At 42.7% G+C, this 18,125-nt stretch overlaps 1 protein-coding gene across 3 annotated transcripts; it reads left to right on the plus strand.

Moving 5' to 3' along the window:
* Positions 1 to 878: 878 nt before the first annotated feature.
* si:dkey-89b17.4 (zinc finger protein 646) lies at positions 879 to 18,084 on the plus strand. 3 transcript variants are annotated; one of them, XM_044051913.1, is made up of 5 exons: positions 879 to 1,037; positions 6,400 to 9,148; positions 12,324 to 13,433; positions 13,518 to 13,613; positions 14,457 to 14,554. In XM_044051913.1, exons 2-4 carry the CDS (start codon positions 6,618 to 6,620, stop codon positions 13,594 to 13,596), a joined length of 3,720 nt encoding a protein of 1,239 aa, XP_043907848.1. In that variant the 5' UTR covers positions 879 to 1,037; positions 6,400 to 6,617; the 3' UTR covers positions 13,597 to 13,613; positions 14,457 to 14,554. The 3 variants fall into 3 exon arrangements, with proteins under 3 accessions (XP_043907848.1, XP_043907849.1, XP_043907847.1); XM_044051914.1 differs by having other exon boundaries at positions 12,324 to 13,368; positions 14,457 to 14,516; XM_044051912.1 differs by lacking the exon at positions 13,518 to 13,613 and having other exon boundaries at positions 881 to 1,037; positions 14,459 to 18,084.
* Positions 18,085 to 18,125: the final 41 nt, after the last annotated feature.

The following is an 18,125-nucleotide window of genomic DNA, read 5'->3' on the forward strand; positions in this document are numbered from 1 at the left end:
TTTAACATAAATATGACATAGGTTAACATAACTATGACTTAGTTTAACATAATAATGACTTAGTTTTACATAAATATGACTTAGTTTAACATAATGACTTAGTTTAACATAATAATGACTTAGTTTTACATAAATATGACTAGTTTATCATAAATATGACTTAGTTTATCATAAATATTACTTAGTTTATCATAATTATGACTTAGTTTTACATAAATATGACTTAGTTTAACATAACTATGACTTAGTTTTACATAAATATGACTTAGTTTATGATAAATATGACTTAGTTTAACATAATAATGACTTAGTTTTACATAAATATGACTTAGTTTATCATAACTATGACTTAGTTTAACATAATAATGACTTAGTTTTACATAAATATGACTTAGTTTATCATAAATATGACTTAGTTTATCATAAATATGACTTAGTTTAACATAACTATGACTTAGTTTAACATAAATATGACTTAGGTTAACATAACTATGACTTAGTTTAACATAAATATGACATAGGTTAACATAACTATGACTTAGTTTAACATAATAATGACTTAGTTTTACATAGATATGACTTAGGTTAACATAAGTATGACTTAGTTTAACATAATAATGACTTAGTTTAACAAAACTATGACTTAGTTTAACATAATTATGACTTAGTTTGACATAAGTATGACATCTCACGTTGTAGTAAAAATTAAATATTGTTGTATTTCCGTGCTTGTGTCACATTAACACACACACAGACACTCGGGTCAGTCCGTGACCCGGGACTTTGGTGTGTCGATGTTGAAAATGAGTTCGGAGCGTGATGACGCGTCGCTTTGTGCGCTCCGCTCCAGCGGTGGCGGCGGCAGCAGCGGCAGCGGCAGGAAGTGAGTGTCTGAGCGACGGAGGGGGCAGAGCCGTGGAGTCAGCGCTGGTTTGGAAGGAGGACAAACAAATAACCATGCTAAATCCGTGAAATGGGCGCGCTGTGCATCTTCACGCCACATCGTTGATTTCGCACGCGCAGAAGCCATTTGAGGGGTAAGTTTGGAGCGCGAGTGCGCAGAAAACGCGGTATTCCGTACGCGGGGGCCGCGCGCTGTTTGTCGACATCTTTGTGTAGCTGCAGGCTAGCCTCTGGATGCTAACGCTAACAGCAGCGCAGACGGCTGAGCTTCCGCTCAATTTAATCACACTTATGATTAAAAAACACGCAGCGTGTTGAATCCACGCGGCCCCGTGTTTATGCTGCTTGTGTGTCGTTGTGTTGTTGTGAACTTCCGTTTCTCCCTCTCATGGCGGTGGGGGGGGTGGCTGCTAATTAGCCAAGCACTGAAGCTAATGCTAGTCGTAGCTCGAGCCTTTCTGTGTTTTTTTTGTTTTTTTTACCTTTGCACCGTGAAATGTCGGTTTTTGTTTGAAATGTCAGACCGCTGCGGGTCACTTTCCACGGTTCACCGTCGGGCTGAGCTCGGGTTCGGCTCGGTGCTCGGCTCCAGCTTCTGTGTTATCGTCTGTTTGTGGGGTCTAAATAACGGAGCCGCGGCGTTAGCGCGGGGGTAAAATGGCTCGCTGCTGCTGCTGAAAGCCATTTTCCTGCAGCTGGGGTCTCAGTGAGAGTGGGCTCATGGCCGCAGGTGTGAGCGTTATGTCGGACATGTTTGGATGGAACTGCTCCGTTTCACCGATACACCGCCTGCCATGATGCTCCGCAACTGAGACCGGGAGGGGGGGGGGACTCGGACTCCACTCCCGGGGATACATGGCAGGAAGAGTCGGTGTCGGCGGTGAGACGCTCCCGCTTAGTCCCGATAAAATGATGCCGAGACTGAACCCGAGCGAGAGGAGACGGGCCAAGGTCAGAGTGTGTGCTGTTTGATTGGTTTTATTCAATAACTGAATATTGGGACGAGTCACGTGAATGTGTTTGTGTGTAACAGAAACAGCATGGTTTTATTTTGAAAAATTATCATTTAAAAAAACAAAAAACATTTTTGAAAGAAAAATAAATAAAACTGAATGAATTATGAGATTGTTTTTAATCTCATAATTCATGCTGTTATATTTATTTTCCTTTTCTTGAATTTGTTTAAATTTTGATATGTGGCCTTTTGAAATAAATACAAATCTAAAAAGTGAAGATAAAAAAGTAAATGTAAGAATTAATATTGGACTGCATTGATTTTGTTGAACTAGTTCTCTTCATGATTCTCTGTTGTCGTGGTTTGAGGCTTTTTAAAGCTTAAACGCTGCATTCTAATTGGAGGTTGTGACGTCACAAGACCAGGTTTAGGATCTAAGTTTCTTGATTAGTTCATAAAGTATTGATCAGTGTTTGAAACGTGGAAATGATGTTCTCAAATGTCTTGCTTTTGTCCACAAACCAAAATTGTTCCGTTTTAAAAGATGTCTTTTTTTTTATGGAGCAAAGAAACTAGAAAATATTCACATTTAAGAAGCTGAACATGACAGAAAGTAGAAAATATTCACAATTAAGAAGCTGAAAAATGACAGAAAGTAGAACATATTTACATTTAAGAAGCTGAACATGACAGGTAGTAGAAAATATTCACATTTAAGAAGCTGAAAAATGACAGAAAGTAGAAAATATTCATATTTAAGAAGCAGAAAAATGACAGAAAGTATAAAATATTCACATTTAAGAAGCTAAACATGACAGAAAGTAGAAAATATTCATATTTAAAAAGAAAATGACAGAAAGTATAAAAATATTCACATTTAAGAAGTGAAAGAAAATGTAGAAAATATTCACATTTAAGAAGCTGAAAAATGACAGAAGTATAAAATATTCATATTTAAAAAGAAAAATTACAGTAGAAAATATTCACATTTAAGAAGCTGAAAAATGACAGAAAGTAAAAAATATTCACATTTAAGAAGCTGAAAATGACAGAAAGTAGAAAATACTCACATTTAAGAAGACAGAAAGTAAAATATTCATATTTAAGAAGCTGAAAGACAGAAAGTAGAAAATATTCACATTTAAGAAAAATGATTTAAGAAGCTGAAAATGACAGAAAGTAAAAATATTCACATTTAAGAAGCTGAAAAATGACAGAAAGTAGAAAATATTCACATTTAAGAAGCTGAAAATGACAGAAAGTAGAAAATATTCACATTTAAGAAGAAAAATGAGAAAGTAGAAAATATTCATATTTAAGAAGCGGAAAAATTACAGAAAGTAGAAAATATTCACATTTAAGAAAAAAATGACAAAGTATAAAATATTCACATTTAGAAAATAGCCCGCTACTTAAGAAGTGAAAATGACAGAAAGTAGAAAATATTCAGTATTTAAGAAGCTGAAAATGACAGAAAGTGAAAATATTCACATTTAGAAGCAAAATGACAGAAAGTATAAAATATCATTTAGAAGTGAAAATGACAGAAAGAGAAAATATTCACATTTCTTAAAAATGACAGAAAGTAGAAAATATTCACATTTAAGAAGTGAAAAATGACAGAAAGTATAAAATATTCATATTTAAGAAGCGGAAAAATGACAGAAAGTATAAAATATTCACATTTAAGAAGTGGAAAAATGACAAAGTAGAAAATATTCACATTTAAGAAGCTGAAAAATTACAGAAAGTAGAAAATATTCATTTTTAAGAAGCTAAAAAATGACAGAAAGTAGAAAACATTCATATTCAAGAAGCCGAAAAATGACAAAGTAGAAAATATCGTCTGTCTGTTTTTTTTTTACATAAAATCGATAAAGTTGTGTTTATCTTATTAAAGTAGCTCCTCACATTTGTTTCATGTAAATGCGCGTGCACACACACTAGGGCTGCACGATATGTCGTTATTAAAAAAATCATGATCTTGATTCCCAACTACACGTGATCTCATTAAAGTTAAAGATTCTTCTGCATTTTATTTCATCAGCTGCATCACCTACAAACCTCTAAATACACACTCTGTCAAATATGGACATTTGACACATTTGCTTTGCTGAATGTTGGAGATGAGCGCACAGTCGTTTTCACTGATCTACAGTCACACAGTCTACACTCATTGTTCACACAGTTTCTGTGGTTAGTGAGTGGAAACACAGCCGTATATCACTAAAGCTACAATAATAACAACAACGCTTCACCACATTCACACAACAAGCCTCTGGTGCCCTCTGTTGGTCATGTTGGCAAGTGTGGAAGCGCGCGCACACAGTGACAGACACACAGACTTGCACACACAGACAGATAATCAGGGTTGAAAAACAGGGTTGTTTTTATTGTTTCGTTTCATGAGTTAAAAACAGAATATCTCAAAACTCTGCCACAGAGTTTGTGCAGACAATCCAAAACGCTACATTGTAAAAAATGTTATGATGTCATAGCTCCGCCTTTCTCTTCCACACACACAGATAATCTCTGCCTCTATCTTCGTCGTCGCCATTATCAGACTCTTGTGTTTGGAGATTGTTTGGCGGTCAGGACATGTGGACGGTCAGGACATGCGGACAGTCAGGACAGGACTCTGCTGACCACCTACATCGGAAGGACAAGGGTCACATTTTGTCCAGGGAAGATAGACCTGGACAGAAACCTGGAGGAACCATCACAGCAGAGGAGTTGGACGAAGACACCAACAAAACTGTCCTGAGCTGTCCTCAAAAAGACACCAACAACCTGAAACTGTGCATTCTACTGAACCACTCTCTAGACCACTCAGAAAGACCTGAAAGACCTTCTCTGATCTGAAGAAGAAGAAATGTCCTCAACTCAAGTCCAGTTGTCCACAGTAAACTGCTGAAGACTGAACCTTCACTGACATACAGTCTGGATACTTCCGTGTCCTCAGAGACACTTCGGACACAGGAGTGAAGGAAAAAAACAAGTGTTGAAAATTTACAATGAAATAAGAAAAGAAAACAAAGCTTATTTTTACTTGAATGAACAGATGAGTGAGTGTTACTGTTCTGTGTGTGTATGTGTGTGTCTCTGTCCGCTCAGTATCAGGCTGGGACTAATGACTATTTTCATAAAATGATAATCAGTGAATCTGTCAATCATGTTCTCAGTTCATCAATGAGTTGTTTACTTCATAAAACAGAACTGTGTCATTGGATCATGTGACCAGTGACACTAAACTTTCACAGGGTTATCCTGATTTAACCTCTGCATATAGTAATCACCTATTTTCATGTTAATTTATCAGTTGTTGTTTTTTCTTTAATAATTAGAACCAGTTTCTGTCATTTTTCAGCTTCTTAAATGTGAATATTTTCTAGTTTCTTTTCTCCATAAAACTAATGAATCATTTTGGTTTGTGGACAAAAACAAGACATTTCAGAACGTCATCATTTCCAAGTTTGACAAACACTGATCAAAATTTCTTAGAGACTTTCATTGGAAGCAATTACAAAACAACAGAGCAGAGCAATGTAACAAAAGACTTCCATTCCTCAAATGTTCTCACATTTTTACCCCTCCCACATTCCCACCCCATTCAAGGAGAGCAAAACTCTGTCCAATATTGAACGTCCAATGCTATCATATCAATACAACATACAAGTACACACAGAAAGAAAAGGAAGAAGAAAATAAATAAATAAATAAATAAAATAAATTTTATAAATAAAAAGGGGGGTGGCTCAGTCATCACAACAGGCATCAGGAGATGTCGAAGATTCAATATGTTTTAAAAGAGGTCTCCAGGTCCTCTCAAATGAAGTTAAAGATCCATTCAGGGAAACCTAAGCCTTTCAAGTCTAATGGACAGTAAAACACTGATCAATATTTTTATACATTTTCTGAACCAAACAAGAACTTGATGAATCGATTATGAAACGTTAGTTAACATATTGATTATTTGGATTATTATTTTTCAGCATGCGAGAGGAAGTTGTCAAACTTTGCCTCTGAAACCCATTTAGATCATTTTTACCAACAATATTAAATATACGACACACAGTCATTAATGTATGTCTTTGCCCGACAAAATCTAAATTTGCAATAATATTTATGTTTATGCTAATATTTTGGTTATCGTTACCTTGTCCGATGGCACGAGGTCCGATTGTTTTGCGTTTGAGAAGCTGAAGCATTGATGTCGTACTGTCATGGTCTGCCAATTCTTTTCAGTGAACACGTTGAACAGAATTTTCCTGAAGCTTCAGCGTGAAATGATCCCAGACTTTGTCCACATTAGCTCGTCGTATATTGTTTCTGTGGTTGACGTTCAGTATGTTGCAGCATTACTGTCCTTGGAATGAAGCGCAGTGCTCTGTTTAAACTGTCGCTCCAGTCATTTCAGCCCTTAACGTGGCCATGGCCTGGTTTCTTGGATCTCATGTAAACGGGGATAATTTTGAGCTCAGATGGATATTATGTTACTGGAGAAGTAACAATTGTCTATGCTGTTCTTCTTGTCTCCACAGTGATCCCTCATTGGCTGGTGTGGATACCCTCCCCCCCTCCCCCCACAGGGCCACCACCTTCCAGGGTGGGCCTCAATTGGCTGGACCTGCACTGATGGACAAAATGGCCACCAGCTTCAGAGCTGAGCTCTACTGTTCCTCCCCCCCCTTCCCCACATCACTGTTCATCACTCTGGTGTGGACTGTGATTCCCCCCCTCTGATTTGCGTTACAATACTATGGCAATGCATGATATGAGTCGTGCCAAGGGATACCCCTGTAAAGAATGTGATATGGTTTGTCCGAGTACTCCAAGTCTTCTCGAGCATATGAAAGCACATTATCAGCAGGAAGAGACTGGACGATTTGAATGTGAACAGTGTGGCCGAATTTACAAGCATGCAGCGAGCTTAGCCAGTCATAAAAAGTCTCATGAGGTGGGTTCATTTCAGTGCCCCGTTTGTACCCGCACCCTGCCTAACGCTGTTGCTTTAAAGAACCACCTTCGTATCCATACTTTGTCCCCCAGTAGTGCACACGCAGAAGAGGAGAGTGAGGAAGTGCCTGAAGAAGCGGCCCACGACGAGAGGGACTTTGGTCTCGCCCAGGACCTGTCTGACGGGTTTGGCCGCTCTCATTTGAATAACAGTGGTATGGGACATAACGTCCTACAGAATCACGAGAGAGACGACCACGGAAAAAAAGGCTCCCCTGAATCTGACGAAGCTTGGGACAGACCGTTCAAGTGTGATCAGTGTGACAGAACATACCGGCACCACGGTAGTCTGGTGAACCACAAGAAGTGTCACCAACAAGGAACTTTTAAGTGCTCTGTGTGTTTCAAACAATTTAGCAACCTGGCTGGCCTAAACAGCCACGAGAGAACTCACTCGAAGTTCAAGACCCCGGGGGCATCAATGGTGAGCAGCAGCAGCAGTAGCAGCGCCACTCAGTCATCCCAGAGAGACGACACAGCCTCCTGTTTCTGCCACTTGTGCCAGGTGGCGCTGCCAAACAAGGCCGATTTTCAGGAGCACATCCTGCTGCACAACGCGGCATCGCCCTCCCTCAGCCTGTCACGTAGTTTCGCAGGAATCATGCCTCACAATCTGAGTGCTGTTCGTTCTCCGACTTACACACCAGCCCTGGGTGACCCTCTGCCTCTGCCACCTTTGCCCAGTGAGAAAAGAGGTCCCTATGATCCCATAATGGGCCCTCCAGTCAACAACCCCATCTACACATGTGCGTACTGTGGCGCTGGACACCCAGATCTAGAGACCCTAAAGGTCCACTACTTGACACATGATCCACATCCTGCCTCCCACAGCCAGGACAGCTCCATCCTCAACACGGAGTCATTAAGTTCTGGGTCGCAGGGCTCGGTGTCCTCTCCCTCTGGAGGTCGTGTGCCCCAGTCCAATTCTCCAGATGATGGAGAAAGGCGATTCAAGTGTGGGGAGTGTGGAAAAAGTTACCGGCATGCAGGAAGTCTAGTGAACCATAAACGCTGTCATCAGACAGGCCACTACCAGTGCACCATATGCTGTAAGCAGTACCCCCACCTGGCAGCGCTACACAGCCACCTACGGAGCCACAAGGGACGCTCTTCTAACCAGCCTATTGGTAGTGACGGCAATGACTGGCTCTCTCCAGAGCCACTGACGCTGGACTCTCAGCAGAGCTATGTCCAGGAAGGCAGTGGCACTACCACTCCAATCACACTGCCCGGGAATCTCAGTGATGCTGCCCACTTTGTTCAGGATGGCGGTCACAGCAGTGGGTTGGACTCCCTTGAGTTCCATGATCGCTTTGATGGCAGCTCACTCTCCCAGAGCAGCTCCTCACACCGACAGGCTGACAGGCATGTGTGCGCAGACTGTGGTGAGATGTATGCAGATGTGTCTGGCATAAAGTCCCACATGTGTCCTCGCCTTGGCCAACAGCAGCAGCAGCCACAGCAGCAGAATAACATGCCCAACGGTTTCATGGGGAACATGAACTACCACAGTTCCAGCAGCCTGAAGGAAAGTGGCAGCCAACGACAGTACTCCCAGAGCGGAGGCAAAAGAATGGGGAGCAACGATAAAGATGACGACGATGATGGAGAAGTGTATCAATGCTCCGTGTGTGGTAATCATTATGCCAGTCTCAGAGCTCTCAGGAGTCACCTGCGTAGTCATGCCAATAACCCAACAGGTCCACGGCCAGGACCTTCCACCCTGGAGCAAGATTGGAGAATGATATGCTCCACTTGTGGCCAGAGTTTCTCTAGGAAGCAGGACTTGCTAAATCACCAGTTAGTCCATGGTCCTCAAAGGTCAGATGGCCAGCAACAGGGTATAGGAGGCAGCTCAGCTAATGGCAATGACAAGATGGATGGGCGCAACCACATTTGTGTTGACTGTGGCATGTTTTTCGCTGACCGGCACCACCTCATCACCCACCTGTGCCCCGGCAAGAACCGGGGCAGCTCTATGAGCAAGCAAGGACTGAATGGAGCTAAAGGGCTGTCAGGAGGAGATGGTGTCAGTGGTGGGGTTGCTGGAGGGAGTCGTGATGTTGGTGGCGATGGACGTAGGACGATGGTTGACCAAAGTGACAAGCCTCACAAGTGTGACCAATGTGGACGTGGGTACAGGCACCCATGCTCGCTCCTGAATCACAAGAAGTCCCATAAGACTGGTGTTTTTCGCTGCTTGGTGTGCCAGAAACGCTACTACAACCTGCTGGCTCTCAAGAATCACCAAAGAACACACTTTGACCTGAAGAGGTAGGTCCCTAATTCCCTGAAGACAAGTATGTCAAATTTACAGTGAAGGACTAAAATAATCTTGTCCAGATATTGAGTTCAAATTAAGGGTTGTCCTGAAAAATTGGGCACTATGTGGGCTCCTATGAGGTTAATTAAAGCTGTGTTTCCATCGACTGCAACAGTTGGGTTTGGTACAGTTTTTTTTGTACTTCCAAAATAACCAGCCATTCTTTGGCAACCTTTCCCAAATGAGTCCTAAATTTGAATTTATGCTTTGGTGGAAGGTTTCAGCTAGAGCTGAAACAATCAATTATTAATTGATGACTAAATTAATTGACAACTATTCGATTTATCGGTTCAAAGCTTTTTTCGTGATTAAAGCAATATTACTGATTGTTTAAGCTTCTTAAATGTGACTATTATCTTCATTCATTTGCTCTGGATAACAAAGAAACCTTTAAAAGTGAATCATTTTGGTTTGTGGACAAAACAAGATATTTGACAACATCATCATTTCCAGGTTTGACTTAACACCGATCAACACTAATTAAGGTTTTCTGATATTTTATGGACCAAGCGATTAATCAAGAAAATAATCAACAGATTAATCGATTATGAAAATAATCGTTAGTCACAGCTCTAGTTTCAGCCTCTGGCTCGTGCAGTTGCCAGTTTATATTGTATATTGTCCTGATCGGTACCGTCAGTTTTACATAACTCGATTAAATAATGTGTGGATACTGAGTGGATGATTGGAGGTGGTCAGTGTTTCAGTCTAAACAGCAGAACGATGTTTTGGTTTTATTGTGCACACCATTACAACAACGTATTATGTAACATCTTTTTCAGTGCATATTTCACATGACATGAATAAATCAGCTGTAAAAAAAGGTGCAGCATCATTGTTCATCTAAAGGGCTTTGCACCCATTTCTCCATATTCATAATTGTTGATATTTGGTTTATTGAATATCAAGTTTTTAATTGTTGATTTTTCAGCAGTTTAGACTGCCAGGAAAAAATTTGATTTTAAAAAAATATTCAATGTTTAAAAAGTTATTTTTATCAAAGAGTTTTTTGTGTTTCTCTTAACTGGACACACTGCATCAAAACTGGTGTCACAAATATTCACTTAAACTGCACATGAACATCGAAAGCGGCCATGACACTAGCACGGAGTACTGCGTTACATACCAGTCTCCTGGTGTATACACTCCTGATCAAAATTTACGTTTTGCACTGTTGGATCTTAAGAAGGTTCTAAGTCATGCTTCAAAATGCAATAAGAAGAAATGGGAATGAGACAAAACTATTTGAGTAAGCAATTTATTGCAAACAATCATTAAACTGAAATAGGCTGTTCATCAGCTGATCAAAAGTTTAAGACCACAGCCTTTTAAAGCCTAAATCTAAAGCTTAATTTGGGCCAAGGATTGCCCGTGTCTTGACGGACAGCCATTTAGATCCTCCAGCTCAGGGCCAGTGAAATGTCTTTAGGTGTACCACTTGACGTTTTTGTTCCATAACCCTCAGGATCTTTTAAGAAGTTTAAAATGACTGTGTTACTGCGTCCAACCTCACCAGCAATGGCACGCTGCGAGAGGCCTTATTGATGCAGCTCAACAATCCGACTGTTCAAAGAGAGAAAGCTTTTTAGCCTTTGCCATCAGGGGGTCATGACAGTGTGAATACCTTACAGAAAATGGCACTGAATCCACATTTTTGCAATGATTTTGGCAGTTAATGGCTGTGGTCTTAAACTTTTGATTAGCTGATGAACAGCCTATTTCAGTTTAATGGTTGTTTGCAGTGAATTGCTTACTCAAATTTTTTTTTGTCTCACTCCCATTTTTTCTTTTTGCATTTTGAAGCATAACTTGGAACCTTCTTAAGATCCATCAGTGCAAAATGTAAATTCTGGCCATTTTTGATCAGGAGTGTGTATCGCAATGTTGCCTGGCAAGGCAATTATTTGATCAGCAAGATGATGCTCCTCCCATTTTCCCAGCATTCAAACATGGGTGCACCTATGTTGTTACAGGAGTAACTCACACTGAGAGGTTGGTTATGCCTGGACCCGCAAATCTGATTTAAACCCTTGGATAGTGTGAACGACAGTCAGCATTTCATAATAAGCAAACTGCCAACCCCACTAGGGCTGGGCGAAATCTTGATATTTTAACATATATATTAATATATTTCTATACGCGATATAACACAGGACAATATTGGTTGTATCGATATTGTTCATTTTGCGTTAAAATGACAATACATGAACCGCAAGTTCGCACCTATGTCTCCTCATTGCGTCCCTACACACACACTTACACTGGGGCGTTGCACCCGTGGGGGATGTGGGTGTTTTAACACCCACACCTTTTCTGCAGTTCTCCCTCAGTTTTGCCTCAATACAGTCGCTCTGTTTCTACACTCGCTGCGGCTGCCTCCTCTCCCCTTCCCTCTCCTGTTGTTGCCTCAAACATGACACCGGCTTTGAGTGTGACGGCTGATGATTGGCTGTTCTGCCTTTAGTCCTGCCTCTCTTGGTGTGTTAGATTTATCGTTCAGCTCATGCCGAGGAGGTGGGAACTAGCTGGTTCATAGTTCACACACTACAGAGTTTTGACTTATTTTCCATTGCTGTCGGCCACTTTTATACATATAGAAACCTGAAGTTGTCAATATTGATAATAAAATATGACATTATTTAATTATATCAACAAGTGTTAAATATTTTTGTGAAATAATTGAAAAAATGTTCAAACTCAATTATGCGTTCATTTTCACAGATAGAATTTTTATTTTATTAGTCATGTTTGTTCCAATTTTATTAAGTCTGTTTTTATTTCTGTTAAAATTGTAACAGTATTGTATTTTTGAATTATTTACTTATTTACGTCTAACATTTGACATGTGGCTTAAACTTATAATGGGCTGTTTTTTTAAAGGGTTTGCCTCTGGAAAACATCTAATAATTGGAGATGCTATAATCTCCAATTACATCACCGAAAAAATAGAGATATATATCGAGTATCAGCTAAAAAATATCGAGATATGACTTTTAGTCCATTTCTATTAATGTGACTATTTTGCAGTAATGCCAAAGGTTCCCCCATGTCGTGGGTTTTCTGATGTTTGTCCAAGAATGAGTTGAATGTCGTGTTTTCTTCATCTCTGTTCATTACCTCCTGCAGGCACAAGTGTGAAGAATGCGGTAAGGCCTTCAAGATCCAAAAGCAGTTGATCAACCACCTCCGTCTCCACGAGGAGCGCCGGGCCAAAGGTCTCGTTCGGACTGGCCCAAACGGTTCGCGCTTCCAGCAACCAGGCCCGTCTCAAATGCAGTCTATGAGGGGAGAGTCATCCAAGGGCCAAGTGATGGGTGTCAAATACAGCCACCAAGGCTTCAAGAAGCCCTACTCCTCAGCCGGAACCTCCAGGCCTCAGAAGTTTGACCCTGCTGAAAGTGGACGGCGGCCTTTTGCCTGTGAAGAATGTGGAAAGACATACAGACATGCTGGGAGCTTAGCCAATCACAAGAACCTTCACAAAATTGGGGAGTACCACTGCAACGTCTGCAACTCTACATACCCAAACAGGCTGGCCATGAAAAACCACCTACGTCTCCACTTTGCCCAAAAGAAGCACAACTGCCAAGAGTGTGGCAAAGGTTTTCGCACTCAGAGACAGCTAGCTACCCACACTACAGCGGGCCTGTGCAAAGGCCCGCAGGGCCCGGGGGCCCAGATGGATTTTGAGTGCGACGGATGCTGTGAAGGGTTCGCCACGGCTGATGAGCTGGCAGCCCATGACTGCCCAGCTCAGCACCTGCCTTCATCCTCCTCTGCCAGCAGCTCCACCAACATCAGCATGGAGAGAAGCACAGTTGACCTGGACTCTGATGAGAGACCCTACGCCTGCGACCTTTGTAGCTGTGCCTATAAACATGCAAGCTCGTTGCTGAATCACAAGCACACGCATAAGACGGGCAACTTCCGGTGCAACTTTTGTGACAAGCCGTACACCAACTACATGGCACTACGTAACCACATGCGCATCCACACACAGCGGAAGAAGCACATCTGCCTCACATGTGGGAAAGCTTTCCGACTGGCCAGGTTCCTCCGCAACCATCAGAAGGTCCATGAGGAGGGCGCTACTCCCTTCGGCTGTCCCACCTGTGGGAAGAGTTTCCAGGGGAGGTCCGGTCTGGCCCGGCACCGCTGCGGGGACAACCAGGTAGGCATGGAAGTCAGGAGGAAGGCCACGGCACCCCCAGGAGAGGGCGAAGAGTGTCGGTACACGTGAGTTCTCGTCAGTTGTTTGTGATTCTTCGAAGTTGAAAAGAATAGTAAAGATAAAATTAGGTTTCTACATGTCTATTACAGGTATATGATCTCCAATCCGGCTTCCTTGGGACCATACGCGTGCCGGAATTCGGATTTTTCTGAAGTTTGGACAAATTGAATTAGTGGAGAGACCAGATAAGTCAACCCCGTTTGCTTTCAGTTAGCATATGTCACACTAAGTTTTTTCAGGCTTCCTACAGTCAAACAATTCATGTTTAGATTTACTGTTTTTATGTTTGTATTCTTTGACACAAATTCATAGTATGTTTAGCACATATGCAGATTATGAATAATTGATGTGTGTTCCTTTATTCTTGTTCAGATGTTGACTGTAGTCTTTGATTTGTTTATGTTTGCTTTCATGATTGTGGACAGTTGTAGTTGATAAACTGAAGCAATGTGATGGACATTGTGATGTCTTGGCAAACTGATACCACAGGGAAGATTAGGACGTATTTGGAGCTAGCTGCACTGCACATGTTGAGAGGTTATTGTCTGAGGGACCTGCAGTCTGAGATGGTTGAGGTTCTTGGGGCATGTTTGTTTTCTCATCCAACATTAAGTATCACCCAGAAGATGGCGGTGACAGAATGTGTCGATGTGAATGATACCGAAGCTTGTGCAGTGCAGGGAGCAGCAGATACCTCCCAGTTCCCTACATAAATCCCGTTTCTCCCTTTCCCCCTCCCTCACCCACCCAGCAGTCCTCTCCCATGTCACCTGTCATGTAACTTTTAATGGTACACCACTTTGTTAGCAGTCTTCTTTAAAAGCTTTAAGCCGGATTTCAGATCATATACCTGTATGTGCAACATCTTAGAGTAATTGAAAAGAAAAAAGTGGTAACCAGTAACTTGAGATTGGCTAGAATACTGAAAATAAATGATCATCTTCTGCTGCTAATGTGTTCTTTCCCTCTGTCCCTCGTCCCTTCCCCGTGTTTCCTTTCTTTCTCCTTCTTCTTGTTTGTATCTGCACAGATGTGATCAGTGTGGTCGTTCCTACCGCCATGCTAGCTCCCTTCTCAACCACAAGAACACCCACACAGTCGGCATCTATCATTGTGCCGTGTGCCTCAAAACCTACTCCAACCTGCTTGCCCTGAAGAACCACCGCCGTATCCACTCTGAGACACGGCGCCACCGTTGCCATGACTGCGGCAAGGCCTTCCGCGTTTCCTCACAGCTCTACAACCACAGACGAGTCCACCAGAAGCAACGGGAGCTGACCTGTAGGTCCTGTCAGAGAGCCTTCCCGACACAGGCCAGCTTCAGGCTCCACATGGAGATCACACATCGACAGACACCGCAGCCCCACCAGCCCAGAACCCAGCAGCCACGACTCGGTGGCTCCCAGGAGCTGGGCTGGGGGTCAGGCCTGGACCTCACATTAATGCAAGAGCAAGGACTCAACCCAGGCAGCATGGCTAAAGCCCGCAGCCGTGGGGGCAACAGTGCGGTGATTAAGTCTCATGTCTGCGATCAATGTGGACGGTCTTACCGCCATGCCAGCTCCCTACTCAACCACAAGAACAGTCACAAAACTGGCACCTACTTCTGCAACTCCTGCCAGAAAGAGTTCCCTAACCTAATGTCGCTGAAGAACCACAGGAGGATTCACACCGAGCCCAAACGTTACCAGTGTCCAGACTGTGGAAAGTCCTTCCGTGTCTCGACGCAACTCATCTGCCATCGGCGCATCCACACCAAGGAGAAGCCGTTCTCCTGCCAGCACTGTGACAAGCGTTTCTCCTCCAAGTCCAACCTGAGGCACCACATGAAGGTGCACTGGAGCAGCTCAACAGCGCCCTCTTCCATGGCCATGGGTGCGCCCAGCTTCCTGGGTATGCCAGGTGGCCCCTTCATATGAGCTAAGGAAGAGGGGGTGGGGCTGGTGATTGGTTGCACAAGTTATGGGTTGGGGGGCGGAGTTGCAGTCACAAAATGTAGCGCTTCCTCCTGCTCCCCCTCCTCTTTCCACGTGTATCTGTGGTGAGTGTGGTCTTCTCGGCCGTCCTGCACAGACAGACAGGTGGTCCGGCTCACAGACAGACAGACCCGCCTCCCTGCTGAGCGACTCGTACATTTGTGGTTCTGGAACTTTGATGAGGAATCCTGGCCACACTGCCGCAGACACTGAGCTGAGTACAGACGGACAAACACTGACACGTGTATGGCTGACTGAGTGTTGGGGGCGGAGCCACTGCAGTTTCTGAGCAGTCCCATGAGTCGACTCATTGTTGCTGACGTTTGCTGGGAGTTTAGTTTCTCGTGGCCTTTGTCAGTGTTTTTAAACCACAGAGGTCTGAACTGACTGTTTTAACGTGACTCACCTGCAGGAGGCGCCGTTGAGGACGGGGCTTCGTGTCTGACTGCCGGAAAAGAGTGTGTGTGTGTGTTTTGTCATAAACACTGACCTTGTTGGGACCAGTCGTCTGTCCTAATGAGGCAGAACCTCATTTCTGAGGAACTGGTTAAGATTATGACTAAGATTTTAATTGTGGTTAGGTTAAGGTGAGGGTTAGTCATTAACTGGTTATGGTTAAGGTTAGTGATAAGCCTCTGTGTAGTCTATTTAAATGAATGAAAGTCAATGCAGAGTGTGTGTGTCGGTCAGGTCGCCTCCTGATGCCTCCGTCTCACACACGACCTCATCGACCTCAGCTTTGACAGAAACGTTTGGCGGCGCTTCCATTTCCCGGGCGGTTATTCGCGTCTCATGGGAGAGATGAACTCCCCACAACACACTGCAGGGGGCAGCGGCGGGCGGGAACTGGAGCAATCTGTGAAAACGCGACCTCATCTTTTAAAAAACATCAGTAAAAATGACGTCATCAGTTATGCGGCGTTTAGTGTCTGCGGAGAGGCGGGGCACCAGCCCTGCCCCCATCTTTAAATGGCCTTAGCGACATAAATGTCTCACACGTTTTTTTTTACACATACTTCGATCATGTATGGAACATTTGTCGTGAACACAGCGAAGAATAACAGCAGCCAATCACATGGATTCAGAGGCGGGCCTTCATTTCAAATGCACAGTTTCTGCAACGCTGAAGCAGAGAGCGTGTGATAGAAGCTGATTCCGGTGTGTTTGAACACCGACTGTTCATGTCTGTGTTTGATGACATCGCAGCCTTTGAGTCTGTCTGTGTTTGATGACATCACAGCCTCTGAGTCTGTCTGTGTTTGATGACATCACAGTTTCATGAACACTTCAGCCTCTTTATTTACTCACCAGTTAGTGACCAGTCCCGTGATCTGAACCAGCGACCCTCAGGTTAAAAGCCCAATTCCCTTTCACTTGGCCATGGGCTGCCAAAACAAGAGAGCGCCACCCATTGGACTGGAAATGTTGGGTCTGTGGTGTCCATGTGGATGTTGGCGGACACACATGTATGAAGTGAAATTGTGTGATAGCGGTGGCGACGGCGGACCGGTTCTGTGAGTCGAGGCGTTAAAGTCGGCGGGTGGTGGCGGCGTTCCTGACGTGTCCTCGTTCTTTGAGTCTGTATGTGAGACGGAGCGGTGATGTCACTGATCTCCCATCATGCCCCGGGGCTGTGCAGGTGTTTCTCTGTATTTATCGTACCGACTGTGTGACCTTCACGACCTCTTTTCTACGAAGGAAAAAAGACAAGCGATCATCGTAGTACTGCATTTATTTATATTATTGACATTATTATTATAATTCTTATTAACTCTTGTAATGGACGGCACTCACAGTCATTAGGATGGTGTGAGTTTAGAGCTTTGATGTAAACCCCTCCCCCTTTACCCACAGTCCCTCTGTTGTGTGGAGACGATGTCGACGGACACTGGGCTTCACTCAGACCTTGAACTTTTCATGAACTGGAACTTTTTCTTTGCCTTTAACCAAGTGGTTTTGTGACGGTCGAGTTTTCCCATCATCCCACACTTCCATATTTAACTCCGCCCACTCCGACTTCCTGCGTCACAGACTCTCACTCACATTGAAAAGGGACGACTCGACATGATTTTGTCCTTTTTTATGTTCCATGTTTTCTGGTAACCTATTGTATTTATTGGTGTTATTTTATATTTACTTAATTTTTTCCCTTTTAATTTAATTGCGTTTTTGTTTTGTTTTTCACTCTTGGAAGCCTGTGTGTTTAAAAAAACAACAAAAAGTGTTTTCAGAAGAACCTGGTGCTAGTTTGAAAAAAAAAAAAAAAAAGCTAAGAGTTGGAGCTGTGCAGTGACCGTCAAGTGCTGTAGGAGTCATGTGATCTAGAACTCAGAAATAATAACTGTACATTTGCTTCCTTCACTTTAGTTAACTTTTTTTAAGACACTTTCCAGTCTGCATTTCAACTTGTTTTTAGAGAAGAAGAAGAAGAAGAAAACATTTGTTTGGGACAATTATAACCTTTTCCGCTTTAAGTTTTAATGTTTTGTTTCCATTCATACATACACATATATATATATATATATATATATATATATGTGTGTGTGTAATGCTTACTATACACTTTTATAAACTATGTTTTGATAATTCATTTCTTAACAGAAAACCTTGTCCATAAACTATACCCTTACTGCTGAGTATTGAGAATAAATAGCTGAAAAAAATAAACAAGTCAAATCCATGAGTTTCTGTTTTGTAAATCTAGTTTAAAACCCCCCCAGA

Source organism: Solea senegalensis, linkage group LG19 (genome assembly GCF_019176455.1).
Source record: "Solea senegalensis isolate Sse05_10M linkage group LG19, IFAPA_SoseM_1, whole genome shotgun sequence".
Classification (NCBI taxonomy): Eukaryota; Metazoa; Chordata; class Actinopteri; order Pleuronectiformes; family Soleidae; genus Solea; species Solea senegalensis.

What these genes read in the sequence shown, in the direction of transcription:
- si:dkey-89b17.4 (XM_044051912.1), top strand. Translation starts at nt 6,618, where the DNA reads ATGGCAATGCATGATATGAGTCGTGCCAAGGGATACCCCTGTAAAGAA. An exon ending in ACACACTTTGACCTGAAGAG is followed by an intron (nt 9,149 to 12,323) that starts GTAGGTCCCTAA and finishes TACCTCCTGCAG; the next exon opens with GCACAAGTGTGAAGAATGCG. An exon ending in GGCGAAGAGTGTCGGTACAC is followed by an intron (nt 13,434 to 14,458) that starts GTGAGTTCTCGT and finishes GTATCTGCACAG; the next exon opens with ATGTGATCAGTGTGGTCGTT.